At 52.2% G+C, this 26972-nt stretch overlaps 9 protein-coding genes across 9 annotated transcripts; 4 read left to right on the top strand and 5 right to left on the bottom strand.

The window, feature by feature from the left end:
* Nucleotides 1–1075: 1075 nt before the first annotated feature.
* On the bottom strand, nucleotides 1076–2758 carry A1O1_04796 (uncharacterized protein; the record flags this gene model as incomplete). The annotated part of the gene is made up of 1 exon (XM_007725685.1): nucleotides 1076–2758. One exon carries the CDS (start codon nucleotides 2756–2758, stop codon nucleotides 1076–1078), a length of 1683 nt encoding a protein of 560 aa, XP_007723875.1.
* A 1442-nt stretch (nucleotides 2759–4200) lies between these two features.
* On the top strand, nucleotides 4201–7153 carry A1O1_04795 (uncharacterized protein; the record flags this gene model as incomplete). The annotated part of the gene is made up of 9 exons (XM_007725684.1): nucleotides 4201–4347; nucleotides 4398–4426; nucleotides 4479–4696; nucleotides 4749–4842; nucleotides 4898–4973; nucleotides 5033–5424; nucleotides 5480–6089; nucleotides 6164–6505; nucleotides 6566–7153. 9 exons carry the CDS (start codon nucleotides 4201–4203, stop codon nucleotides 7151–7153), a joined length of 2496 nt encoding a protein of 831 aa, XP_007723874.1.
* A 2838-nt stretch (nucleotides 7154–9991) lies between these two features.
* On the bottom strand, nucleotides 9992–11770 carry A1O1_04794 (uncharacterized protein; the record flags this gene model as incomplete). The annotated part of the gene is made up of 1 exon (XM_007725683.1): nucleotides 9992–11770. One exon carries the CDS (start codon nucleotides 11768–11770, stop codon nucleotides 9992–9994), a length of 1779 nt encoding a protein of 592 aa, XP_007723873.1.
* Nucleotides 11771–12586: 816 nt separating this feature from the next.
* On the bottom strand, nucleotides 12587–14422 carry A1O1_04793 (AGC/RSK/RSKP70 protein kinase; the record flags this gene model as incomplete). Its single annotated transcript, XM_007725682.1, has 1 exon — nucleotides 12587–14422. The coding sequence occupies one exon, from the start codon at nucleotides 14420–14422 to the stop codon at nucleotides 12587–12589; it is 1836 nt and encodes a 611-aa protein (XP_007723872.1).
* A 1209-nt stretch (nucleotides 14423–15631) lies between these two features.
* Nucleotides 15632–16466, top strand: A1O1_04792 (uncharacterized protein; the record flags this gene model as incomplete). Its single annotated transcript, XM_007725681.1, has 2 exons — nucleotides 15632–16198; nucleotides 16260–16466. The coding sequence occupies 2 exons, from the start codon at nucleotides 15632–15634 to the stop codon at nucleotides 16464–16466; spliced, it is 774 nt and encodes a 257-aa protein (XP_007723871.1).
* Nucleotides 16467–16898: 432 nt separating this feature from the next.
* On the bottom strand, nucleotides 16899–18862 carry A1O1_04791 (uncharacterized protein; the record flags this gene model as incomplete). Its single annotated transcript, XM_007725680.1, has 3 exons — nucleotides 16899–16937; nucleotides 17099–18791; nucleotides 18849–18862. 3 exons carry the CDS (start codon nucleotides 18860–18862, stop codon nucleotides 16899–16901), a joined length of 1746 nt encoding a protein of 581 aa, XP_007723870.1.
* Nucleotides 18863–19239: 377 nt separating this feature from the next.
* On the top strand, nucleotides 19240–20823 carry A1O1_04790 (uncharacterized protein; the record flags this gene model as incomplete). The annotated part of the gene is made up of 1 exon (XM_007725679.1): nucleotides 19240–20823. The coding sequence occupies one exon, from the start codon at nucleotides 19240–19242 to the stop codon at nucleotides 20821–20823; it is 1584 nt and encodes a 527-aa protein (XP_007723869.1).
* A 295-nt stretch (nucleotides 20824–21118) lies between these two features.
* Nucleotides 21119–22759, top strand: A1O1_04789 (uncharacterized protein; the record flags this gene model as incomplete). Its single annotated transcript, XM_007725678.1, has 1 exon — nucleotides 21119–22759. One exon carries the CDS (start codon nucleotides 21119–21121, stop codon nucleotides 22757–22759), a length of 1641 nt encoding a protein of 546 aa, XP_007723868.1.
* A 912-nt stretch (nucleotides 22760–23671) lies between these two features.
* On the bottom strand, nucleotides 23672–25156 carry A1O1_04788 (uncharacterized protein; the record flags this gene model as incomplete). Its single annotated transcript, XM_007725677.1, has 1 exon — nucleotides 23672–25156. The coding sequence occupies one exon, from the start codon at nucleotides 25154–25156 to the stop codon at nucleotides 23672–23674; it is 1485 nt and encodes a 494-aa protein (XP_007723867.1).
* Between the last annotated feature and the right edge of the window lie 1816 nt (nucleotides 25157–26972).

Raw genomic sequence — 26972 nt, 5'->3', positions numbered from 1 at the left:
GAGGGGAAAGAATCAAGATATACTGACCAGCTCGGAACCCGACTTCACTGGCCGGTTTCCACCACTGCACTGCCTGCAGGAGATACGGAGACGGCCCATCGGTATCGCTGCTCATGCATGGTCAGGCAATCTTTCGATGGAAACCACGCCGCCGTCCAAGATCCTAGTGACAATTGGCCATTCGCGCGGTGGATGCGATGCATAGACATCGAAGCGCCATGCAACATGGCCATCTAGCCATCTAGCCATCTTTTGCAGCGAATCCGACCCATAGATCGACCTTTGATACGTGGCAATGGCAGTCTTGTTCTCGGATAGACCCCTTGGTTACTTTTGCTTCGACCCGCTCGCTAGAGTCGCAGTTTGGAAGCCATGCAGTTGGTGGTCAAGCCTGCGCGCTTGAAGGGTGGTGGAATTTTGGGCCCGATGAGCCTGTTCGTGGTTCGTTCGGGGGAAGGCAGAGGTGCTTTAGAGCATGCTGTCAATGATGCAGCGGCTCATAAGTGACACATGGTTGGGTGATTGGCACCTGGTTAGTAGAGCTTTTGACAGGTTGGCAGAGCGAGAAGAAAGATATCATTTGCTGTCGATATCAGATTCGGATTCGGAGGAAGAGAGACAACTGCGCACATCTCCCTGCGCAGGCTGTCAGTGCTGCCACCTACTAATAAATGGTACAATAAATCTCTCAAGACGCCAGGATTGTTATACTGGTCCAAGTCTCTCATCATGTGCTTGTTTGGGTCCAGGTCAAGTCTACAGAGGATTGGCACGTCGCATCTACAGTGTATCGGCTGAACAATGCAGTGAGTCTCGCACAGAAAACACTACTATGGGGAGATGGATCTGAGGTCCTGATCCCCGCCAAAGCACATACCAACACCGTAAGAAATTCTGACTGCATTATTCTATGTCTTCTGGTGTCAGGAAACTCGTTCCAGTGATCTCGCCGCTATCTTGACGCAGTTGCTCGAAGCCCAGGAATGTCACATCCAGTCTCAGGCTCTTGTCTCAGGATGTCAGCAGGTGGTCAAGGACATGGAAATGGTCGCTTTGAGTACAATGTCCTTTGAATCTACCTATACGTCGCTGTCATGACAATGGGCTTCAACGCAATCAAGTCAGTCCCTGCGTGGCGGACACCATCACCATCATCTCCTTTGTCGCCCCAATACAAAGTACACCCTTGCTCCGTCACCTGCGACGAGGCCATCTTGTCTTGTCCGTCCACGGAACCTGCATCGGTCACCACAGGATCCGACTGACGGCATGGCCACACATCAATCACGTCAACCAGAGTCTGCAGATGTCCAAAGGTCGCAGGCTGTGGGCCTTTGGGCCGATAAATGGCAATAGCAGTCGCCATGGCTGCGAGTGCAAACAGTAGAATGGCTGTGTAACAGGCCTGAGGGATTCGGACTTCGATGCCTTCCCACATCAGGCCGAACATCAGACCAAACATCCAGTGGAGGAGACCCTTGAACACGAACAGGCCTACAGTCTGCCAGCTGGTGACGGCAGTATAGAAGGCGCCATGCTTCGCCAGGGCTAGGCCTGTGGCTGTCGCCGTCTGCCGCCACAGGCTCTCGTCGCGCGAAGCCTGAACGACCAGCTCGACGATATGGAGGTTCAGCGTGATTCCGCCGAGAAAGGCACAGGTCAACAGATATTTGCAGAGGAACCAAGGGCCGAATGAGAAGTAGCTGTGTCCCAGCGAGGTGGGAATGGCGAGAAAAGCAGTGGTGTCTACCCAATCTGGTATCAGACTCCAATCGTTGGTGTAGGAGCGGGAGAAACTCCCCCAAGCGGGACCTCTGTCGCCCTTGAGCTGGTATGCGACAGAGATGGCTGCGAACCAGAGAAAGGCCACCAGAGTGACGGTCCACGCGATCATGAGGACGCGGCGAAACCGAAAATGCGCCTCGAGCATACACCGCTGTCGCGTTTTGGGGAGAGCGGGTGCATGCTCATGATGATCGGTCTGCTTCACCTCGTGGACACTCGCCATGCTTCGGCCCGGCACTCTGGACAGCCACCCCTGGCTCTGGCACACAGCTCCAATTTGAATGGGGTTGGTGGACCAGGTCGGGAAGCGGTTGACGGCCAAAGCCCAAGTCGCGATGGACGCTTGACCTAGCAGTCCCAAGCCGAGGAAGATGAGGGCATACCCGGACACGATATCGTAGGAATGAGAGGGCCCGATTGTGCCGTCCGGGTTGGTGTCCGAGAAGGAATATACCGTCTCAAGAACAATCATGGATCCGCACGCGTATGACGAGATCAACGACCAGGCCCATATCACATTGATGGGCCACCAGTGTATGCGAGAGCTCTTGCAGCTGGTGAACAGTCGCAGGTTGGAGTTGAAGGCTAGCCTCCCTGACGAAAGCAGGGTGAATCGCAAGCTGGTCGAATGCACGAGGCCCGCGACATCGGACAGGCCGGTGACGACGAAGCTGACGGCCAGCTGTAGAAACGGAACCAGACTCTTGTGATGGTACGTCGATGGTTCCATGCCGTCCGACGACTTGTCCGTCATCCTTTGTGCCACGGCACCCACGACTACCACTCCCAGGCCGATGAGCCACATGAGTGCCAGAACAGCGATGCATGCCTGGCGAGTTCTGGTACTTGTGTCTACAACGTCGACTGATGGATGAGTTTCATTCGCTGAGTTCACGCTGTTGTCCTTGCGTCTCGTTGGGTCGGCGGCGCCGTCATTCTGTTCACTTAGCGATGTGTAACCAACGCGCGGCATGGTCTGTCGTGTGTAGGAGAAAGAAGTCAGAAGCTGAGGCTGAAGCAGCCTCGGTATCTGGTGTTAAATCAGGCACGGATGGCATTCAAAGGTCGTCCCAAGTGCTTTCGAGGAGACGATTTCCCACAGCAAGTAACAACTGCTTGAAGGTACTTGTGTCTCGAGCATGGTCGTGGGCGTATGTGATGTGTATATCTATCCACTTCTGCCTCTACCCCTACCTCCACCGCTGCCTCTGCCTGTCGGGCTGTGCAGTCTTGTGTTGAAACCACGCCAGGGGCGCCAGGCGATTCAAGTTACACCAACCACACACCCGCCACCCCTGGAAGTCGGCCTTGATCTTGTATAGGCCCCCAGCCTGACGAGCCAGTTGTGGGGGCTAGTTTCTGCTAAGCCACCTACCCTGATATGCCACCCTTCTGGTCATTGCCTGCGCTAGGTAGGTACAGAGTATGTTTCTGACTTAGCAGGTATCTCTACGGGGCCTCCCTAGCCTGAGGGAGCCGCGCCGAGGTCGCCAAAGATTCTAATGTCGCTCTCGAATCAAGATAGACAGCACATTTCAGTCGTCAATTTTTCCTTCAGCCTCGCCGTACTTTCACGGCGGCGTCCACCGATTGATCTGTTCAATTATACGAGACTGCAGGACTATCGGACTAACTGCGATCACGGCAGGTTGCCTTTTCAGGCTGTCTACGATATGCATTCCGGCTCATGCTGGATTGTTGTCTTGAACCAGCTCAAGTTACATAACAGACACGCGCTCCCTATATTTGATTGACTATGTCTCCAGAGCACTCTCTCTGACACTTTCCGTCTTTCCTACTCATCGATCTGAACATGTATGCTCGGTTTGGCGCGTCAGATGGCCCTACACCCCCTGCAGCTGCCATGAAGGCCTCCAGGGATAGAACACCCCCTAGGGCATCCTTGTCTCTACGACTGTTGAAGGATCCGCAAATACGTTTCCGAAAAGCCGAAGACAAAAGTCTCTAATGACTACTTTTCGCACGCGTGCTTGCGACGAGATTCTGGTGGCTGACAATGACAGTTTTCATCTCAAGCCCCGTCCTTGATTGGCCGATCGTGACCAGAATATACCACGAGGCTCTCACACTGACATCCGACCGGATCAAGTGGACTGCATTTCGGTCACAAGTCCAGAGTTTTTTCCGCATATCATGCTACAAGTCCACCTTTTTGGTAGAAACCACGAAGAGCTGTTATCGATGCTCCCAGGTGCCTTGGGCCTGGATAGGGAAGCGAACAATCTGACCCCTTCTTTCTTGCATGTTGTCCAAGGTCTCGTGCACATTCCTTGCGAGGCTCGCGTTGGTATTTAGACCACTTTCCAAACCCCATCCTCAAGATGGCGGCAATGCCTACTTTGACGCGTTTGATTCATGAGCGGCTGAGCCATTTTCAACATCCTGTCGTCCATCATGGCAGTCCATTCGTTCCTGGGTTTTCATTTTCTGTCTGCATTGCTTTTCTATTTCAGTCATGTCTTGTGCCAAACTGGTTCGGTTTATCAACTTGACTCCGAGTACTCCGGAACCAATTTCTTCGATGGATGGGACTTTTACACCGTAAGAAGTCGCGCTGCACGGGAGACTAGGAAACTTGCTGACCAGGACAGGGAGGTGATCCTACAGGCGGCTTTGTTACGTGGGTACAGCTCCAACATGATCGTCGTTCTGCGCCATTGACAATGCGACAGATACTACAGCCGGTCTTCTGCCCAACTCACCGGCCTGATCAATTCCAGTGACAGCTCCCCCGTTTATATTGGCTCCGACTATACGAATACCATTTCGTCCACCAGTGCCGCCGGTAGACCCAGTGTCAGGATATCAACTCAGCGATCGTGGACCCATGGACTCTTTATAGGAGATTTCAATCATGCTCCCGGAGGAGTTTGTGGCAGTTGGCCAGCATGTATGATGCAGCCGTCGCTCCAAAGCAAGACTTCAACTGAATATCGTGGCAGTTTGGACCCTTGGGCCCAATTGGCCTTACAATGGCGAAATCGATATCATGGAAGGCGTCAATCTCGTCACTCACAACGGAATGACTTTGCATACGTATGTATCTGACGTCTCTTTTGTATTATGGAAGAGCCTCTACTGATACGGCCAGCAACCCCAATTGCACGATTGCCGGTGATCCCAGAACCATGACAGGACAGTTGCAGACCACAAACTGTGCATACTATGTGAGTAATGATCTCCAGAGACGGGCATGCATCTCCTGTTCAGTGCTGACGATCCATAGCCTGGTTACAATGTCGGATGTGGCATCAGTGACAATCGACCAGCCAGTTTCGGCGCCGGCTTCAACGCGGTAGGAGGTGGTGTCTATGCCATGCAATGGACATCCGACTACATTCGAGTCTGGTTCTTCCCACGCGGGTCCATCCCTTCAGACATACTGGCCAGAACGCCCAATCCTGCAAATTGGGGTCTTCCGGCTGCCAACATGCAAGGCTCCTGTGTCATAGACAGCCATTTCCAAGCACACAAGATCATCTTGAATAATGCGTTTTGCGGAGAGTATGCCGGGGCCGCGAGTGTGTGGAATTCTTCTACAGGCTCTTGCGCCACGTCGACAGGATACTCTACCTGCAACGAATATGTCGCTTCTGAGCCTGACGCGTTTCGGGCATCGTACGCCGGATGTCCTTGTGCCAACGTTTGGACTGTGTGCTAACGATGAGTCCAGATATTGGAGCATCAACTCCATCCGAGTCTATCAGCTTGCCGGCGCCAGCCCAAATGCAACCTCTTCATCAACTCCATACATAGCAAGCGACCAACCCGCACAGTCCACGGTCATATCAACAAGCAGTGCCGCCACTCCCACTCCAACCACCTCTCTTTGTCCGGCCTACAACTTCACTGTGGTTCAATCCGGCACATTTAAATACGAGATTGAATGCGGTGTGAATCCTGGAGGGTCTGACATTGGTCGTCCGTATCCCAACTACGTGGTCAACTCGTTCGAAGACTGCGTGGCAGGCTGCAGCTACTGGAACGTCAATATCACAGCCAACATCTGTGGTGCCGTCACATATCAAATCAGCAGCAAGGCCTGTTACTGGAAGAGGAACGTTGGAAGTACACCCATGAACTCGGGGTATAACGGCGCCAGGCTCATCTACTACGCCTACCCGCAAGTCACGGACAATCCCAACATGGTCACCTCCAGTACAAGCAGCACCTCCTATGTGGCCACGTCGGTTACGCCGCAAACATATGTCAACCCATCGGTTTCGACTTCAACCTCCTTCTCGCTGATCACAGGTACCCCGGCGTATTCGAATACGGATGGAGTTGGAATGGGAGGCAGTCAAACTGACAGTGACGCAAGCTCTACGACGTCTGATATGGGTGTTTCCACGAGCAGTACGTCGACTGGAATGACTTCTTCAAGTCGTTCTGTTTCAACCGCTTCTTCAACTACGACCACAAGCAGCAGTGTGTCTCGGTCCAGTTCGGCTACCCCTGGTTTGATCTCATCGACGTCTTCAACCACTCGGCCATCCAGCAGTACCGTGACTGCGTCCAGCTCTATCACTACATCCCCAACATCAGCACCTCAGACAACGACTACAGCAGGCCAGTCAACAACCTCATCTCGAACTTCCATCTCGTTGTCCACCTCCTCGACACAGAGAAGCACAGCAACGACCTCGTCTTCGTCTTCTGCAACCACAACTCGACAGTCAACAACCACAAGCCAACAAACGTCCCAGACTCTGCCATCCCAGTCAACCAGTACTAGAAGTCCTTCATACTCTTCGTCCAGTCCGACTCAAGTGCCGAGCACTTCGTCAACCACGCAGAGCATACAGCAGTCTCCCACGACGACAACAACAACAACAACAACAACAACAGTCAATCTCGGCACAACGAGTCAAAGTACAAGTCAGACCCAACCATCTTCGCCATCGAGTTCATCCACACACACTTCAGCCGGGACGGGCAGCACATCGACCATTCCACCTCCGCCCCCAATGACGAGTCCTTCATCGTCAACCTCCTCGTCCTCACCAGCACACTCACAGCCACCGACGTCGTCTTCAACCTCACCAACAGCCTCGCCAATCGCAACATCAAGCACATCTCACTCTACCTCATCCTCTTCGCCGACAAGTTCTCTAGTGGCGAGAAGCAACACCAGTACGCAGCAGTCTTCCACGTCGGTCACGACCATGGCGCAAGAGACTTCGTCAACAACCCAAACGACCTCTCCGTCGACATCAACGACAGACCCTCCTCTCGGCCCTTCCGAATTCGCTTCCTTCGCTTATGCAGGCTGTTTCGGTCCGCGTCCGGGCTCGCCGTTTGCGAATTCGCTCTTGCTCGTCGAGACTTCCGAGGTCATGTCCATTGAGATATGTGTCTTGGACTGCTTATCCAACCGGTTTGCAGGGGTTTTTGATACGTATGTATTCCTTCCCTTGTAACAATCCTTCACATCCAGTCTGCGCATAGTTGAGCCGGCTCGTTAGGCTGCCAACAAGCTAACAGACTATCCCATCTCATCAGACAATGCTTCTGCTCCGACTTTACACCACCCGATACCGAATCAGACGTCGATGCCGATGCCGACGCCGACGACAAAAACGTCAAATACCCCGATTCGGCATGTACCGCACCATGTCCCGGAAACGCAACCCAGAGATGCGGTGGCATCGCTCGTCTTCCATTTTTCCCGGCGCCAAATCTGGACAAGAGACAACTTCCAAGCGACGACCCGGATGGGATCATTTTGGTCACTTTGTACAACAATACACAATTTGAGAGTGGGGATGATGGGTCAGGAAGTTCGAGTTCCCCTACTACAACAACAGCGGATAACGGCGCTTCTTCTACGACAATACCCATAACCAGTGCTACGTCGGCGGCAAGTTCGAGCGTCTCCTCATCACAGACTCCCACGCAGGATGCAGATGCAGGTTCCCTTTCTTCCACAACGATTGGAATCACAACGACATCGACATCATCACAGCCATTACCTTCGTCTTCGTCTTCGTCCCAATCTCGATCTCGGTCTTCGACTTCAGATGTAAATCCAAGTCTAACGACAACATTCAATGTCCACCCAACTGCAATTTCAACAACATACACCACCATCTGCGCACTCCATCCAATAACATGTCCCACACGCACAGCTACTTGTCTGACGACGACCATCACGGCAATGCATTGCGGATGTACGGAGACGGCTGTGCCAGAAGTTCCTATGACGACTGTAGTTGTGCCATATCTTGTTGCAACTACCAGTGGACTTGAAGGGGGAGATGAGGTTGATCGACCTGAACCTGAACCGAGGACAACGACAACGCTGACTGTCCCGTGCGAATCTTCAATCGCAGACCTCGAGAATGAAGTCGTCGCTTGGTCTGTGGCGAATGCGAATGCGAATGCGAATGCGAATGCAGCAGCAGTAGCAACGCCAACAGCAAATGAATTGCAACCAGGAGATATCCATACATTGCCATATTCTTTCCCAGTCTCGTTTCCCATGATGCCTGCATCGACGAATCCTGGGACCGAAGGAGGAGATACTCCGAAAACTACAGATGTGGATGCGAACACGAACACGAACACGACTCCAAACACGGATCATGTCGAAATCGATACAATCACCCTGACTCTGGCTGCTGCGACGGCGAAATTCACGTTCAATGTCTCGCTACCCCTACCTCTTCTTCAGACTTCACAGACGACTGCTGGACATGAAGGAAATATATCCGGCACTACCGGAGGTAATGTTACTACTATTACTGTATCACCGCTGGTATTGACTGCGACGTCGACATCGACATCGACATCTTCAGAAGGTGGTTTGGGAGGAGGAGGAGGAGGAGGAGGAGGAGGGAGTCCGTTCCGTTCATCGGCCTCGAGGAATCGAATTGGGTTTGGATCTGGATTTGATTCTAGGATTGGGTTTGGCTTTGGCTTTGGAAGAAGCAGTTTACTTTTTCCATCGGTGGTGGCGATATCCCAGCTTGGTCTTGTTCTTGGGATGTGGTTTTTGGTTGTTCTGGTTTCGAATTGGATGTGATGGGGGGCGCTTTCGCTTCTTTTTAGGTTAGGTATTTGACTATTCACGTATCTCTATCTCGGGTGATTTGTGAAAGATTGATATTTTGTCCTCCTGATCAGTCATTGAATATCAAACAGTTCTTTTTTCTGTCTTCTTTTGTCCTCCGCCACCCCCCAGCTACCAGGGCTTTGCCCTTCGAGTACCCCTGTCATGTCATGTTATGTCAGCCAAGTTAACGGTCTTTCAGCGAGTCAAGTTTGAACCTTTCTGTTTAGTTGTTGAATGCGGTACGATGCGGTGTCGGAACAGGCTCAAACGACAAGTGTCGAGCTCAGTTAACAATGTCCGAATCTCATTTTACAATCACGGGAAAGTGGTGATTGATTAGGTACACATGGAGAATTTTTGGATTCTTTTCATTTTCGAGTCTCGTCTCAGATCTTGCCTGAAACGATGGTAACTAGCTAATAGCTCTGCAGAAACGCTGATGCCAGATGGGCCCCGGGGGGCCAGGCCGCTGTACAGCACAGTTCCTTGACTCCTGATAGCTCTTTGGTTCGTCATAGTGTTCGTTAATCTAACATGTTTTGAAAGCCCGATATGTGCCACTGTCTCCAGGTGGACAGCAATGGTCTGGTCATTGACTTCGACCAGGACATCGCAGGAATGAGATGACTTGATCTCATGAGCTCAGATCTCGTATCAGCTTCATTCAAGTCCCTCACTTCAGTCCGCTCTCCGGATCCCTGCTTGTTTGTCCTATTACCATGTAGAATTGACAATTGGCGGTCGATGGAAAATAGCCTAGATCCATGACTGCCTGGGTGAGCTTATGACGAAACGATGTGCACACCAGCGTCCACTGCTCTGTATGCCGTCGAATTGTGCTCTGTTCCGCGAAAAAGTGTAGGGACAGGTGAAAAGAGTTGTGAATGGAAAGAAAGCGCTTGGGTTGTGGATCGAGTTATGCAGTGATAACCTAGCTAAAACAAACCTGGCAGAGCTTGAATAATGGTATCTTCTGCAACGAGCTCATTGGTGAAGGACGACAATGTCCAAGTCGGTTGGGGTATCATGGCTAGGCGCAATGGGAGTTTCCGGAAGGATACAGGTCCGGACGATCCAGCTCATGGTGCGGTGCGGTAAAATCCCTTTGCTTTCTGTCCGATGAGACAACCTTCAACCAGATGCGAATTTCTTCCAGTGTTTCCCGCCGCAACACTGCATCAAGATCTGACACTCGCCGACCTTGTCATCCCTCTCATGTGGTTTTGCGCGACAATACACTCGGATATCCTTCTGTTTCTCACCATCTGGGTTGTTTCCAAGAGGGAAGTATTTGCGGTCCCATTCGCCGAATTTGACCTCTAGCAGCCGTTCGCCGCTGGTACGGGACCCGAACACATATTTCCAGAGCTCGCCAACAAAACGGCATATGTCGTCGGTAGAGGACGGTGGATGAAACGTAACGATATCTGCAGAAGGGTGGTCAGGAATTTCTGTTTGAGGCACATCGCTAGTACTTTCAGGGTTCCAGAAGACAGGTGGCAAATTTTTCGAGTCGAAGTCACCCCCACACTTGTTTGGAAGGGTAAGTTCCGGCCACTCGTTCTCGTCCTCGTCGTCGATGACGTTCGATATATCTTCTGCAAAAGTCGCCAGCGATATGTATCCTACACCGGCGTCGAAGTAGATCTGCAGTTCATCCAACCCGGCCTTCACCAACTCATTCAGGTGGACCTGGTAATCATGGATGTTGAGGAACTGTGTGTGGCGGTTCAGATCAAAGGTACACGCCTTTAGCTTCGGGCATGAGTTTCGAACCTGTGCGAGACTCTCTGGGGAGAGTATCTGTCTGAGGTACGGTCTTGTTCCAACCTGCTCTAAGCCAACGTCCACAAATGACTCTTCGCGCTCATGAAGGTGCAATTCTTTCAAGGTAGGACCGTGTTTCGATAGGACGGAAGCCAATGAGATTCTGCCGGACCATGACCAGAGACTCAGAGTTGCCAAGGGCGAGCATGTGTCTATGTAGTCTTGGGCTGCTCGCGCGGTTTCTGGGTCGCAATCATAGGCCCCAAGATTGAGGCTGACATGTTTGAGATTGGAGAGTAGTTGTGCAGCCCGTGTGAAATATGAGGCGTCGATACGGCCTCTACTGCACTTAAAGCTCTCCAGGGTGGCCAAGTCAACGAACTTCGACCAGTATTCCAGGGTATCAGCCGATATTGGCCAGCCATCCAATGTCAGATGACGAAGTGAAGTGCTAGGTTTGAGCTGGATGTGCCACTTTCCCCATTCGTTTACCTCACTCGGAGAGATCCTGTCAGATATGAGAGAAGCGAACTTGAGATTTGGTGCACGACAGAGGAGCTCCTGCAATGCAACATGGTGGTAACTTTTCATATTGTCGCTAAAGATTTCCGCTCCGAAAGATATCAGACACTTGTTCTCGGTGAGATCGTGGAATGAGTTGGAGGAATATGTGTAGTTCTCGGTTCGTACGCGACGCACGTGCAGGTGTGCTCTTGGATGCTGCGCTTCGAGGACGTCAAGCACCGGGTGTGGTAGCATCAGAGGAATCTCCCAGGTCAACGAGCGCAAGTTGCTCACTTGACCCAAGAGCTCAGTCAACTGGTCGGCAAAATCGGTTTCTGAACCCCGCCACTTTTCATGCCGCTGACGTATGGTCAAGTGTCGTAGACCTCGAAAGAACTCTGGACATTTCCACGACTTGGCTTGCCGTCCTGTTGCGGTGAGGAAGTATTTGTGGGCCGAGTCCCATTGAAGCGTTGTGTGTACATACCGTACACATTTGACTGCGTCGTTGAAATACTTGTTGACTAGGGCGAGTGCGGATGCAGTTCGAGGTGAATCGCTGCAGACCTGAGAGAAGATCATTGAGAGTACCTCGATCTCAAGGTCGAGAATGGCAGTGGGAGGATTCGGTTGCGCCATGGCGATCGGTGTGAGGTTTGAGGGTATGAGCGAGAGTATGCTGATGAGATGGGTTGAGGATTTGGGAGAATCCACGGTGAAGAAATGGATTCCAAGAAACAGTTTCAGCGTAAAAAAGATCAGGTCGGATCATAAACATGACTGTTTCTTGGTGAAGGAGCAATGCAACTTGAAGGCAGGGCAAGGACAAGGTGAAGGCAGAGATACAAGTCAGACAGTGATGAGGCTGAACTGACACAAATAATGGATTATCAAGTTCGCGGGGATGGAATTGCGGGGGACGCGCCAAGCGCAGGCAGTCGCGCGTGTTCACGTGATAATGAAAGTTGTAGGGTCAAGTATTTGACAGAATCTGGCACCCAGGTCACGTGGTAGAAGTTCTCTTGGGTGGAGCATTAAACAAAGGTGAACTTTGCTTCTGATCCCGTTAGAAATATGGCTGACAACCTACCTGGTCATGTAAGTTGGGGTGTGTATCAGCCATGGGAGACTGAAGAGTAGGAGACTCGAAGCGGATGACAACAACAGCTGTAGTATACCGCATTCGTATCATTCATAGTTCAAGCGAAAAGAGATGCCGCGCAAGGATGATCTCGTCACCTGGATCCCAACCTCTATTCCCTCTCCTCAATCTTCAGACACCATCTCAAATGTATTCTTCACGACTTTTCGGCAGCCCTAATAACACCATAAGTCCCCTATCTCATAAGTCCCATCTCACGTACCCGCAAACGCCTCGCTTAATTAACCCATTTTGTCGCTGTGACCCACGCTCTATCCAACCCACGCTCTAGCCTGGATGTAGCTTGCAGCCGTCTAGAACTCTTCATCTATGATTGCTCTGTCCAGCTCGGATAAGATGGAGTCCTGGAGGAGACTGTGACTTGCAACATAACTGAAGCCGCCGAACGGGTCCGACTTGCTTAAGGTCCTGCTGTGTCGACGGGTGGTGGCCTCGATCGGTCGACCGGTGAATTCCTTCGAGAAGTTCTCCGCCAGTTCTGGATCGGTGACCAGTGGTCTAATCGGTGGTTCCAATTCTCGGGCCTCTAGTTTCTTCCAATCGATCTTTCTGAAAAACCGGTGTTTTTTGATGATGCTAATGTCGTTGGGGCCAACACCCAGACGCTTCTTGGGCTCTTTGCGCAAGAACCTCGTGAGAAGATCTTTGGCATCAGGCGACAAGAAATAAGGTAGGTTCAATTTTTGATGCAGAATGTTTTGTTGAATCTTGGTCCAGTTGCCGCCTCCAAAAGGAGGTTTACCGGTCATGAGATCGCACGCCATAGCCCCCAATGACCACCAGTCACATGCTTTGCCATATCCAGGACCCCAATTTGATTCTTCGGAACCGCGGATGATCTCAGGTGCCATATATTCAATAGTCCCAACCCCAAGACTGTTGCAACGACTGCCACCAGGAGTCTCTGGGTCCTGGACCGCCACCTTGCTGAGGCCGAAGTCCGTCAACAGCAAATGACCTTCGGCGTCAAGCAGACAATTTTCCGGCTTGAGGTCGCGATAGATGACGCCGACTGTATTGTGGAGATAGTCGAGGGCCAGAACAATCTCGGCAATGTAGAAGGCTGCCACTTCTTCGGAAAAGAATTTCTCCAACTCCAAATGGCGAAATAGCTCACCGCCCGAGGCGTATTCGAGAATAAGATACAATTTCTCATGATCTTGGAAGGCATAGTAAAGGTTGACAATGAACGGGTGACGGTTGACCAATTCCAGAATGGTTCGCTCCGATTTGGTGGACTCGATGCGCTTCTTGTGGACTTTGACAAATGCCTTAGTCAGTTGCTTCTGAGCGAACAGACGACCAGTGGCATTTTGTCGGACAAGAAGTACGGTCCCAAACGCGCCGTCACCAAGACAGCGGATCGGAGTGAAGTCTGCAGCAGTCATCTTGCGGGCTATCATTGAGGTCGCACGCTGATCTGCATTTATGGTAGAGACTGAAGCAATACTTGGATCTGTGTCGGCCAACGACTGACTGACGAAGTCTTGATCGATGGCGACATGGTAGCTGACGATATCTTCCTGGACCTCTTCGCCTTGGGTGTCGGAAGCTGCGCTAGCAGCACTGCTAGTGGCCTCTGAGTCCAGATGATTTCGCGCTCGCGAAGTTGAGCGACTTTGGCTGCGAGAATTGAGAGCATCAAGTTGTACTTTTAAACTGCTGATTCCTGGTGACTGTGGTCGCAGCCCTGGGCTAGCCCCGGCCAATGGACGTAGAATAGGGTTAGGTGACAGGACTCTTGGGCTGGTATGTGAAGTATCAGAATCTTCCGTGCCCGAGTCAAGCCCGGCGAAGCCTCGGACAGTATTCAATGCTTGACCAGCTTTTGTCTTGTTATTCCTCTTCTTCTTCCTCTTGGCCGCCGTGGTGGACAGAATGACACTGCCTTTGACTTCCGGTCGGCCTCTCTCACCGCCGGCTGTAGCAGCCTCGAGACCATGTCCATCGATTGCGACGGGCTTCTGTGGGGTGGTGGGAGGGCTCTTGGTGCGCATAGGGGTGATTTCTGGCTCGGCCAAGTCTGCTGCATTATTTCCCAGCGCAATGGAGCTGAGCGCAGTCTCCAAGTCCGTGGACACGTCGTCAGCAGGGCGTGCGGCCCCTGTGGTACTTTGGACCTTGTCCATGACGGGTTGGGTGATTCCAATGCTCATATTCTTTAGGAAGTATTCCTGCCACGTCTAATTCTGTTTCTCTCTAGACTGATGAGGCAGTGTGCGCTCCACCAGCGCTCCTATATTACCGTCCGCCCTTATTCAGGACGGACCTTTCGCCAGTAGCCACGCCGAGTTAACGTGGACAATGTTCGATACAGCAGCTGTTGGCTTCACATGGGAAGGCGCGACGAGACCGCAGGCAGTAGTGCGTGGAATAATGATGCGCGAGGTATTGGCTGCTTGTCGACCCATTGACGATGGTAACAACACTAACAATATTGGAGAGGCACAAAAGCGGTCCAGGGAGTGAAGCAGCGGTTGCTAATGTCACAACGGAAGTGAGAGAGAAAGGGGGAGGAAGAGTGGTAAGGTTTTGCTGGCACTGGCAGACGGCTGCAAACGTGCAAAAGGTCAGCACCAGAATCTGGGAAATTCGTTCGACTTGGGAGGCGAGTCTGCGAGTCAGCCAGGAAATCGACGGCCCGGGATCCGCAACCAGCCAGAACGAACCTAAACCCCGGAGCGGTCACGTGAGACATGTGACCTGGCTGATTCTGGGGGGGTTTGATTCGTCAGGCCATTGGCGGTGAGAAACAATGTTGTTCCGTGCTTTCGATATATTTGTCGCGTCGAGCCACTGCAGTTTGCTCCTATTAACCTGTAGTTGCTAAACCTGGTCCTCTGAAAAATGAGAGTCTGAACCAGAATCGAAACACATAGACTTGGAATTTTTATTAGGTTATAGTATGGACCTCAAGAAGAGACAAAAACATATAAAAATAATCATACAGCATCAACAAAATGTCAGTATAATATTGCAGATTCAAAACCTAGATGATGATTTTCAGATAAATGATAAGCTAGAGTGACACCGCAAGAATGATGTAAGCGCCCCGGGTGACTGATATACTAGTAATAGGCTTTATTCGTTATTCAACTTAGGCATCTACCACCTATAAGCGTCGAAATGGCGCCCCTGAGAATTGGGGCGGGGCCAGTCACTAGCACAGCTACTAGTATTTCGCAAACTGACTCGCCATCTCGCCGTCTTCGATCCGAACTCGTCCAAATCCATCATGTTCTCTCTGACCAAAACACCCACCCCGGAGTTGTTCATCGACCTATCCTCAAGAGCGCCGTCAGTATTTCCCCCACCAGCTTTCAACATCTTGCGTGAACATGGACAAAGTTATCTTGAGAAACCTCAATTTCGACCTCGCCGTAGGCTTCGATGCCTGGCGCCGGTTCGGCAAGGCCCAGCCCACCTCGATCACTGTCGAGGTCCAGCCCGAGGCGAATTTCGAAGCAGCTGCCGCTCAAGACAATGTCAATCTCAGCATGGACTACGGCGCCCTGTACAAGAGGATCTGCGGCGGCGTGCATGACGGAGAGGTTTTCCCAACCGTTCGGGCCCTGATATCTCGGCTACACAATGTGGTGTACGACTTCACCAAGCTGGACATCGACATCTTGTTCCCCAAAGCCCTGCTCCAGGTCAATGGCGGAGTATTGTATCAGTTTCAAGTGGATAACTCTGGTCCTGGAGTGGCCATGTCCACGTTGAGTGTGACCGTCAAACAAATCGCTTGCAGCTGCATTATTGGAGTCAACCCGCATGAACGCCTATACCAGCAATCATTATTCATTGACATTACTATGCCTCTCATGGCCGCTGCCGTAGGGTCAGAACCACCGGAGGAACCATACACGGTAGCATTACACGACATGGTTAGAGAGACAGTCGAAGTAAGTAAAAGGGCCCTTCCAGTTCCTTCACGCACCAATGCTGACCTGTTGGACAATGCAGAAAGTCAATGGGTCGGCATATCACACCCTGGAAGCATTGGCAACCGCGGTGGCCCAAATAGTGACCGTCAATTATGGCCACAAAGCTGCAAAAGTCCGTATTGAGAAGCCCAGCGCCATCGCTACAATTGAGGCTCCTGTTGTCGAGATTACTCGTACCAAAGCGTTCTTCGAGAACAAGGATTTCTGGAAAGTGAAACGTCCTTAGATTGTCCAGCTTCGCAATCAGCCCTCGGTCAAATCAACTATGCTGACCCGTGGAGGTCGCCTTGGCGACTTCCGTTGGCTGGCCGGACTGATATCACCGTCGATTTCTCGCCACGTACCGGGGAGACTCGAGCGAGGAATTGCACGGATGTGTCTGACCGAACGCTTTGCCTTTGGTCCACTGGTGGCCTCAGATGAAATGTCAGACGTGGCTTGTGTTGCCTGCTGGGAGACAGCCTCTGCAGGGACTGAGGTCAGCCGAGCTGCGCCTATATAAGGTGCAAAGAAGCTTTCAATCGTCCGCTTCGTTTTCACGGGACTGGCGGTTGGAATCGGTGGTTCTCCCGCGCTGCTTGTTGCTTCAGAATCCCCCAACATAGCGTCTCTCCTCCCTTGCCTTCCGTTCCCACATCGAATCGCGGTATCAGGCACATCAATTGGATTTGGCAATGACTCCTGAGTATCGGAGATCCTGTTTGTGTGAACTGGTTCTCGGACTGGGGATGACGATATAAAGCAGGGTTGTTCAAAGGAGGCTGGTTTCGATTTCAGAAGTCCTTGGGGTGTAGAAGTGATAGTTAGGTCGGACTCGGCAGCTACTGCAGGTTTGGACTTTCTTGGTGCCTTTCCTACGGCGTCATGGGTATGTCGGCTTTTGGTGGACTTAAAAAAGTCTTGCATAATCGGCGCTTTTGCATTCTCCTGCTGGTTGGGCGTGCTTTTGGGGGGAGTCTTCGACAAGAGGTGAACACGAGTATTTTGTTTGCGTGGAGGGGATGACGGAGTTGAGGTCTTGCCAGCCGCGACGGCTCTTTCGTCGGATACCTTTGATGCCACGACGTAGCCCAGGAGTGCACCAGCCTGCATGCCTCCAGTATCTTTAGGAAGGCGAACTTCTTTCTGCTTCCGAGATTTGCGGGTTGCAAATTTCTTTGGGTCTGCTTCGATTTCCGCCTGGATTTGCCGCCATTTGTCCACATGCTCACGGGCGCCCATTTCCACAATCGTCTCAGCAATCCACATCTTCTCTGCGGCGGTGGGCAGCCAGGGAGGTGTTTTCCGCTTCTTGGAAGGACTGGAGGGAATGGCGTCATCTTCACCCACGTTGCCACCTTCGTCAACCTCGCCGTTCTCCTCAGCCGCCAGACGCTCGAGATATTCCGGGCTATCCTCTTCAGCGTCAAGATCGAGGCCGACGACCTCTGCGGGTATCACCGTCACCCGCAATTCCGGAATACCGTCGCTGACGAAATGCTGCCGACGCTCTGTGATTTGTTCGACCGAGTGAATATACGGCGTCGAACCCTCGAGCCGTAAACTGTTGGCAAGTAAGGCTGGTGCCATGACTCGGACAAACTTGCAAGCTCCAGGTTTGTAGAGCCAGTCGAAGGTGTCCCCCACATAGTCCCTCAATGCTTGAATATCGATCTCAGACTCCCATGCTTCGGTCCACTTTCTCTCCAACATCGCCAATTGATCTTCAGGCGTGACGGCAGGATTGAGATAATAACTCAATATCCTTCGATCAGGAAATGACGGAGGAATCTTGACGGACTTGCGTCTCATCTTGAAATAACCACTCTCGTTGGTCTCAAGTTCGTACTCCAGTCGTTCTCTCCATTCCTGAAGACCAGCCTCGTCGTTATTGCGCACTAGATCCAACAGGTCACTGCCAAAACCGGCCCTTGCTATCTCGGAGGCCAATGTGGACCCGATGCCTGCCACGCCAGCTTCATCATAGTCACCACCGCTCAGGAGAGCCACCAGAATCATACCATCCGGATCCAGACCTGACAGAGACTTGATCCGAGGAAGGTCGAGCACGTTGACATGAGTTGGAGATTTGTTGTGCTTAGATGCTTCTTTGGACCAGTCCCTCAAGGTCAGGGTCGAGCCAAACATGATTGCATCGACGTCCTGACTCATGACGGCGTCTACAAGGCCGTTCTTCTGCAGCATTGCACATTCCGCCTCCGCCTCTCCGGGTGCAGTGTGGAATGGAAACCGGAAGGCTTGGACGAGGTTCTTTGACATCTCATTGGAGATGCAGGAGCCATATCTCGAGACTGTCTTGCCTCGTTTAGTTAGGGGTTTGTTCTTGCCATCATAGACAAACACTGGATCGATGGGTAAGGCGAGCAACTTCACCAGCCGGTAGAATAGTGTCCGCAAGGCCGGATTCTTCCCACCCTGGCCGGCCTGGGTCTGGAAGTTCCATATTGCCGCGTCAATAGCTATTCGCAGTGGCCGCTGCGACCGTTCTAGATGCTCTATTGCGAGCTTTGCCAATGCCACTCGCTCACCCTTCCCGATTTCTTTGAATATCCTAGAGTTGGTCAGTATTCACTCGCGTGCCTTCTAGCTGTAGCGCAGGAGACTTTACCCAGGAATGCCCATGTCTGAAATCTCAAACCCTGTTGCAAATCTCGGACGAGATGATCTTCGGGTGTGCTGCCGCCATCGTCACCCTGCTTGTCTAAGTTGCCTCTGATCAACGAGTCCCAGTCTGGTTGTTGACATGATGAAGGGGCGACCCGGCAATGTTTCGGGCTAGGCGCGGTCGCTACGGCAGATCATTGAAGCCAATCACAATGCTGACTAAGGCTGTTTGCAGTCTTCCATTGGCCTGTCATTAACGTCCCTCTGTACACGACGAGCGCACCCTCGGTCAATGACGAGACCCAAGACTACAATGTCGCTTCTGCTCAATGCGATCTATTGAGCTTCAGGACCATGGTAGATGGGAGGGAAGGCGGTAATATGCCACAAGTGCCATGACAACCACCGTGGCCTCTGCCATTCGGCCGGGCCTTCGCGAACGCCAACAATCTGGCTCACCACATACTCCTAGTCGGTACATATCGTCCGTCCAATCTTCTCCCGGATCCTCCTTCTTCCGCGCTGAGGAAGATCCCATTATCATCGAACTAGATGCTCGTGAACTCAACGCGGGGTTCCAAGGGGAAAGCGGTCCACAGTGTACCATACCCTTCACACCACGCAACTCCCGGAGAATTGGGGATTACAGGGAATATTTGCCCGATTACAAGAGAAGAAGGGCAGAATTACAAACTCGGTGTAAAGAGTATGAGCTATGGAGGAACGACTTGAGCGATGTCAATTTGGGCCTGCTGGAGGATAAGCTGGAACGCGCTGTTCGGGAGGTGTACAACAAACACCTGCTTGTGGATGCCGGTGCTGCACGGCTGGTTCTCGTCCTACCGTCGTTGGTTCCTCATCCAATACTGTCAACTATTCTTACACTTCTGTTCGAACGATGGAAGTACTCCTCTGTGACCCTTCTTCCTGCGCCGGCCATGACCATCGCTGCTGCCGGTCTACGATCAGGCTTGGTCGTTGACTTGGGGTGGGAAGAGACAGTCATCACAGCAATCTATGAATATCGAGAAGTCCAGGTTCGTCGAAGTACAAGAGCTATGAAGGCTCTCACGCTCAAAGTTGGCGAAGTCCTGGGTATTGTGAGGAACGAACAAGACGTGCAGTTCCGGGACACATTGCTGCTGGATTTTGACTTCGTGGAGGACTTCATCGACCGTGCTGGTGCGTGTCATGCAATGCTCGTGGATGTAGATGAAGATCTAGTCACCATGGTGGAAGCGATGCAAGTCCAGCAGCAAGCCGACTCGAAATCGAGAAGTGAAAATCGAGCAAAGATCGTAATCGACTGGCCAACAGGGACCTCATCCCGGCCCATAGCCATTCCACGGCATGCACTCCACCTTGCGTGCGTCGATGCTATAGTCGGAAAGAAAAACGAGACACGCCCTGACGACCACGAACAGTCTGTCGGCCAACTTTTGTACAGCACTCTGCGCTCTTTATCCTCTGATGTGCGTGCCATCTGTATGCCCAGAATTGTCTTCTCTGGTCGAGGTGCCCGTGTGGCCGGGCTGTCCCAACGCATCCTTGATACAACCGAGTCGATTGTATCTCAATATGGCTGGAGCGCGGTAAGAGGAAACCGCCTTCCCGTCAAAAGAGCTGGTCTTGCAGAACTCGCGCAGGCGAGAGCAGCACCTGCTGATGCTAGGCACAATCTCAACTCCCCCGGCGCGAACGATTTCGTCGAAGAGCGGCTCGCCAAGCAGAAGTCGAAGGATGTTGATCTGTCTGTTCCAGTCGCCCTCCGTCAAGTCGACACCCTCGGACCATGGGCCGGAGCGAGTCTCGTCGCAAGCTTGAAGGCGAAGTCCTTTGTTGAGATTGATCGGGAGAAGTTCCTTTCACATGGACTGTCTGGGGCGCAACGGGAATTTGAAACAAACGTTGTCTCCCAACGTACAGGTACTGTGAGGAGTGGTGAAAGAGCCAGTTGGACTTTGGCGGGATGGGGCTGAATTGTGACCATGAGAGACAACTTTCCTGGCGCAGAAGGCGCCTCCCTCGTGAGCACAGCGTCTCGCTTTCCTGAACAGTGTAGGACTGGCTGAGCCTCGCGGCTCACGTCGCTGACCTCAGCGCCGATGATCTCGGCCGCGCCCACCGCAGACTCTGGTAATGATTTGAATACTACAGCATTCTCTTTCTCACGATCTTTCTTCTTCATCTTGTATCTTGGATCTTGGATCTCTTTCCACAGAGCCGTATTCTTGGTTTGTGTATGTTAAAGCGTTCTTGTATCCTTCAATCAGGATGGCGCTCATCACAGGACTCCTCTGCTGTGGCAGATGTCGACGACTGGCAGCATTCAGACAATGGCTATGGGCGAGGAACGAGGAGAGAGGACCAGGAATGAGGCGCAGCAGAGAGGCTTTGCGAAAGGCAAAAGCCAAACGAGGTGGATTCTCTCTTCGACGAAGAAGACTGCGAAAGAGTCCTGAACTGAATACAATCCATGAACAGGCACGTGTTTTCTGTGTCGTCAGGCACTGCAATCTGTGCTTCACTGTTAACTTGGCTTCACAGGAAGACGAATCAGCCATCTTTGCACCTGCAGACATTGAACAACCGGCCATCGAGTCTGAAAACAGCACAGCCCCTGTTCTCAAAGCAGCCATCGTCGCCGTCACTGCAGAATCTACCCAAGAGCCTCTCCCACCTGCGTTCCCTGCAAACAACGAAAATATCAAGCCTGCAGAAGATCCTGGCGCAGGCAGTGCCGAGCCCAAAGCAGCCGGTGCCTCACTTTCACCTCACTTTGCTATTGCCGGAGAAGAAGTTCTAGCCTGCGCGGTCTCTACTCAGCAACAAGCGCCATCACTTACTACTAGTATCCTCCAGGCTTTTGCAGCTGGCTCCGATCACGAAGACCCCAGCCCCAAAACTCCTGCAAAAGACCCTGCTCCCAAAGACTCCGATTTTGAGGACGCCGCAACTTGCAGCAAGAAACCGAAGCCCAAATCCCCGCTCAAACCTGCTGTTCTGCGTTTCAACGAAGAAGTCATCACAATCTCACCAGTCAGTTCAAGCACGAATATCGCAGGAGAGAAGGACAACCCCCGAGAAGACCGCAGCCCCCAGCAAGGCCGAGTCTCAACCCAGCCTCTCTCACGATCCGTACCAAATACGGACCTGGCCGGTATCGATTTCGATTGGGAAGCTCGTCGAGAGTCCATCAGAGCACGATCTCTCAAGACCAGAATTCGAAGGAGACTCCAACATAGCCCTGATAGAGACAACAACAACAATAACGACGCTGCAGCACCCATGTCTTCGAGGGAAGTTGATGAGCAAGCGGGCGCCGAATCTCTCGGCAGCTTGAAAGGCATTGTGTCATCGTTGAAGAAAGTCGGCTCCATCCACAGCAACAACTCCACCATGTCCACCAAAGAACACGACGAGCACGAAGGCGATGAACCGCTCACCAGCTTCAAGGGCATAGTGTCATCATTGAAGAAGGTTGGCTCCACTCACAGCAACCACAGCTCCAAGAGCGAATCCTCAGAGACCACCTTGTCGATCGAAGACATGCCAAAAGACCGCCCAGAGCTGGAAGCTCGACTCAACATTATTCTCGGCCGTCTTGATCGACTTCGCAACCAAGTCCGACTTTTCAACAGTCTCATCAAGGAATACTACGATCTCTTCGAGTCCCAGCGCCGCATCCATGCCACCTATCCCGAAGTCAAGGTGGTGTTGGAGGAGGAGCTCGAAAATGTCCGCAAGATGCGAACCGGGTTCGAAAAGTCCCTCAAAGCTCTCCATCGCCAAATCGACCGGATTGCAACTGCGAGAGCGCGCTTGGACGAGAGTGAAGGTCAGGTATGCACCATCTGGGATATGTACATGGGATACAAGCATGAGGATGAGTGGGCAGACCTCTTTGCCTACTAAACAGGCCACTAATACGATTCGGTGATCGAACTTCGTCGTTGATTCGATGTTGCAGGCTGGAGCAGTTGATGACAGCCGACATGAGTGGTGGAGCAAAGAGAGACATGCGTCCGACGACGTTTTTGTTCTTTGAAGGACATCAACTACGGCGGGGATCAAACTGGCTGACTGTCATGCCATGGAACGAGAATTCTAAGGATCGAGTCAGAACATTCAGGCGCATACTGCGTCCAATAGCTCGATTGTTGTTGGAGAAAGGATCATTTGCTGTCGAAGCCAGGTTTCCGTTGCTGTTGGGCGAACAGAAGAACAAGACACTCCGGCCGAGCACAATAGGGAAGGCATTGGCTCCGTCTGTTGTCGAAGTCGGGCTTGCTTGCCTACAGCTACAGCAAGGCCTGGATAATGTCATTGAGCTTGGACAAGAGGGCAAAGGCAGAAATCTTATTAGCTCACTCACTAGTACTACTAATATTGAGATTCCCAATGAAAAGTCAGTCGTTGACAAAATGGATCTAAGGTGTACTTTAAATTCCCTGGTACCTTTGTGAATGCTTTTGCAGACATTTACGCCTTTGTCCTCTGTACTATCTGCCTCTCCCTCAACTGGCTGCTTTTGATATATCTCACATGCCGCTCGCTGCGATTCTCGGAGGAAACTCCTTTCTTCCTCCTTGGTAAAGATGTAAGAACCTCTTTCAGATGTGATGCTAGCTAGATGTGGTGTGTAGAATGTATGTTCCGGATTTTGACTCTTGATGTATGGAAAAATTTGGTGCTGGCAGATTGCAACAAAGCAGCCGCCACGATGGCCCGGTGGGATTTGTAGTCTAGTACCCGTGCCACGAGTGGATTACATGCTGATTCCTGAACGGCGGTCTCTGACCTGAGGAAAGCGTCTGAGACAATACATCATGCCTCGATGCCCAGGCTGCGACATCTGGCTCGGAAGTCATCCATGCCAGTGTAGGCACCACATACCCTCCTCTTCCCTTCAAAGCCCAACCGTCCATGCAGCACCCGCCAGTTGTCAAAGATGACAGGCTCGCCTGGCTGCAATTTCACCGTGAGCAGGAACTCAGGGCTCTCTAGGATACGAGCCCACTCTCGCGCCGCAGCATACCAGCTCTTCAAGGCGGTATGGTTCGGAAAACTCGGCGTCATCGGAGCAAATCGGTCAAGGTTATTCCATCGGATCTGCACCAGCATGGTGGGAGACGGGGACGAGACTCGCCCCGTTGGCGAGCTATGATTTAAGACGGGATAACCGTGCAGAGACGCATTCGTGTTGAGGAACGCGCCGGCCGGCGACCCCAAGGCGGCAGAGGTGATCGGATACGTCGCCAGTGCGTGGTAATGTTGCGGGAAGTGCTTGTGCAGGTACGCAGCGGCAGCGAAGCCGTCGACGAACGTCGATTCGCCGCCCTTGCCTGGCTTTCCGGGGTCCCGGGACGACGTATGTGAGAGTAAATGAAACAATTGTAGACCTGCAGGGTCCGTGAAGTAGGTCGTGTCTGTGTGCGGTGGGAGCGGGTCGTTCGTGTATGCCGTGTCGATCGGGTTCACTTCGCTCGTGAAGTCCCAGAACCCGCCGTAGTGCGTGGCGCGGATGTGTGCGATGCGCTCGATCAGAGATTGTGTCGCTTCAGGAGTCGCGGGTGTTTCGGGCATGAAGCAGAGTCCGTAGGTGTGGATGTTTTGCAGGAAGTGCTTGAGGCCGTCGGTGTCGGGAGTGTTCATGATCGCGTCGTAAGATACTCGCGGCAGATTGTCAGGTGCTGCGGACGGCGGGACGTGTGCCCATGTCCGCTGAGCGGTTTGTCGAGTTGGCGAGGGGGTCTTGTTGCTCGCTTGGATGAATGGCGGGTGCGTCTCGAGCCACTCCCATGGATAGACGCTCGTATGTGTTGCGCTGGAGCCGGTGTCTGGGATATCTGTGGTAGCAGGCCATGACACTTCGAGCCCGGATGGCGTAGAGCGTACGCTAGACACTTTGATCTCAGGGTCGATCGTGAAGGTGTCGAGTTGACGCTGATGCGTGCTTGGGTGCTGGCATTCGGCGCAGGGGCAATGGTCACGGAGCCAGAATGATGGGTACCGTACCGCTGTGCCCGTGTTGAAATCCACTATTACTTCCTGGTTGGCCATGTCGTTGATCAGCACTTGCGGCAGGGATGATGCTGATGCCATGCAGCGTGTCTGGGTGTGGGATGGCGTCCATGTTGATGGCGTCCGTTGGCTGGTCGAGACCGTGTTCCACCTCGTAGAAAGACTGGAGGCCCTTTTCCGCGTTGAGAAGCTTGTATTGTTCGCGAATCGTCGCAAAGCTTGTCTCTTCCATGGATACTGGAACCCATATCCGCCTCGGAACAGCACCGAGGGAGTCCGAGGCTTCATGCTGACTGTAAACAACAAGGTGAGGGCTATAGATGGATATATGACAGCTGAGGTAGGTCCGGCCACTTGCCTGCTGCCGCCAATCTGCCGAGTTATCAGACCGCTCTACCCCTTCCGCGTCGCAACAAGGCCTATGGTGTGGTGTTGATAGGACAGCAACTCATCACCCGCCTCGGTTGATACCGGCGGAGGGCGAAGTGAGCGATACCGGCTGCCAAGATGTCCAGGCGGCGAGATCCATCGTATTATGTAAGCTGGAAAGATGCAATTCCATTGGATCCATCTCAACGACCTACCTACCTAAGTACCATTCAGGTTCATACCTACCAGCGACATCTTTCAAAAAGGGGGAGTTTGTTCCACAAGTAGGGCAGCATATTCTTCGACCATGATGTGCAGTACACTCGTACCCGCTTGCCGGATGGCTTGACATTTGGTCGCAGATGATGAAAAGTCAAGGAGTAGGAGCAATCGAAAGGCAGCCTGGATCGGTATGTGCCAGCAACGACGACGTATACCTTCTCAGCCTCGTCTTTCATTCTGCCTCACTTGTACTCATGTCGCCCTCCCATTCCACCTTCCTGCCTCACCAAAAGCCTTGGCGACCGCACTCACCGCGCTTTAACACACGGGCGCGCGCGAATTAGCAGGTCATATATTTTAGGCGCGGATTTCCTTCCAACAATCCGCGGAGCCAGACCCAGGCCTGCATGGCTTAGGTGTTTGGCGAAGTGGTGCGTTACCAAACCCACAAAGTCATACCAAAAAGTAGAAGGAGCTCTCTCGAAAGAAATCCTGGGCAACAATCCCTCTCCTGCAAGGTAGAAGAGCGTGTGATTTCTTCGGAAAACGCCGTTGGCCGGGCAGGATTATGGAAGGTCGCAGCAACCACCGGGGTTTTCACTTGGTTTCAACCTGCTCCTAGAAGACCCTAAGAACGGGGAAATTGCTACGAGGTCAGCTTGGTTCAAAAGTTTTTTGCCATTTTGGTGGATCGAACTGATGAAGCAAAAGAGATTGGAGATTGATTCGAGCAGCTGTGAGTGAATACAGTACCGTCACAGCGTGGCATGCATGGTCTGGGTTCGAACCGCACAAACGCACAATATTCTTTTTTGGCATTTTGGATGCACTTGAATTTTGCGCGGCTCCGAACAGGTCACATGGGATGGAACTTTGGCATGGAAATTGGAATTGCCATTAAGAGCAGGTTTACTGACCATTGCTGCCTCATTCATGACCATCAAACCCAGGCATAGCTCTTAATCTTCATCATTGGCAGACGAGATCATGGGGTCTTAGGAGAAACAAGCTGGAGCTACGAGAAGAACATCGCTACAGATCTGCGCAAGGACAAAAACATTTGGTCGAAACTACGATAATCTTACACTCTCGCTTTCACGGACTTAGCTACACAGGTTGCTCAAAGTATTGCTCTAGTCTCGACGTCTTGTTGTGTCACAGGTAAGCGAGTCTGAGATGCATGCTGGGGAAATAGAATTGAATTATATGAAACAAGATCGATATATGGCTTTGATTAGCAAGAATGAGGTCTGGCTATACTATTGCCTGTCCAGCAGAACGCCTTACTGCTGACCCTACCCTGATCGACAGTCTGAAGAAATCTCAATCCAGTGCACTGTGCCTGCAGTGTTCGGTGGATTTCCCCTACCTATGTTTCACTCAATGCAAGAAATGCAATGCCCCTTCGACCAACAGAACCTCCAGAACGGTCGGTTGTGGCGCCTGCAATAGACCCTGGTTCGATGTCGCAGCTTCAAGATAGTTGCCGGGATCTTTCAAGCACTCTCGGACG

This window comes from Capronia coronata (genome assembly GCF_000585585.1).
Source record: "Capronia coronata CBS 617.96 chromosome Unknown acBCG-supercont1.4, whole genome shotgun sequence".
NCBI classification, from domain to species: domain Eukaryota; kingdom Fungi; phylum Ascomycota; class Eurotiomycetes; order Chaetothyriales; family Herpotrichiellaceae; genus Capronia; species Capronia coronata.
This window is presented reverse-complemented; position numbering and strand designations above follow the sequence as displayed.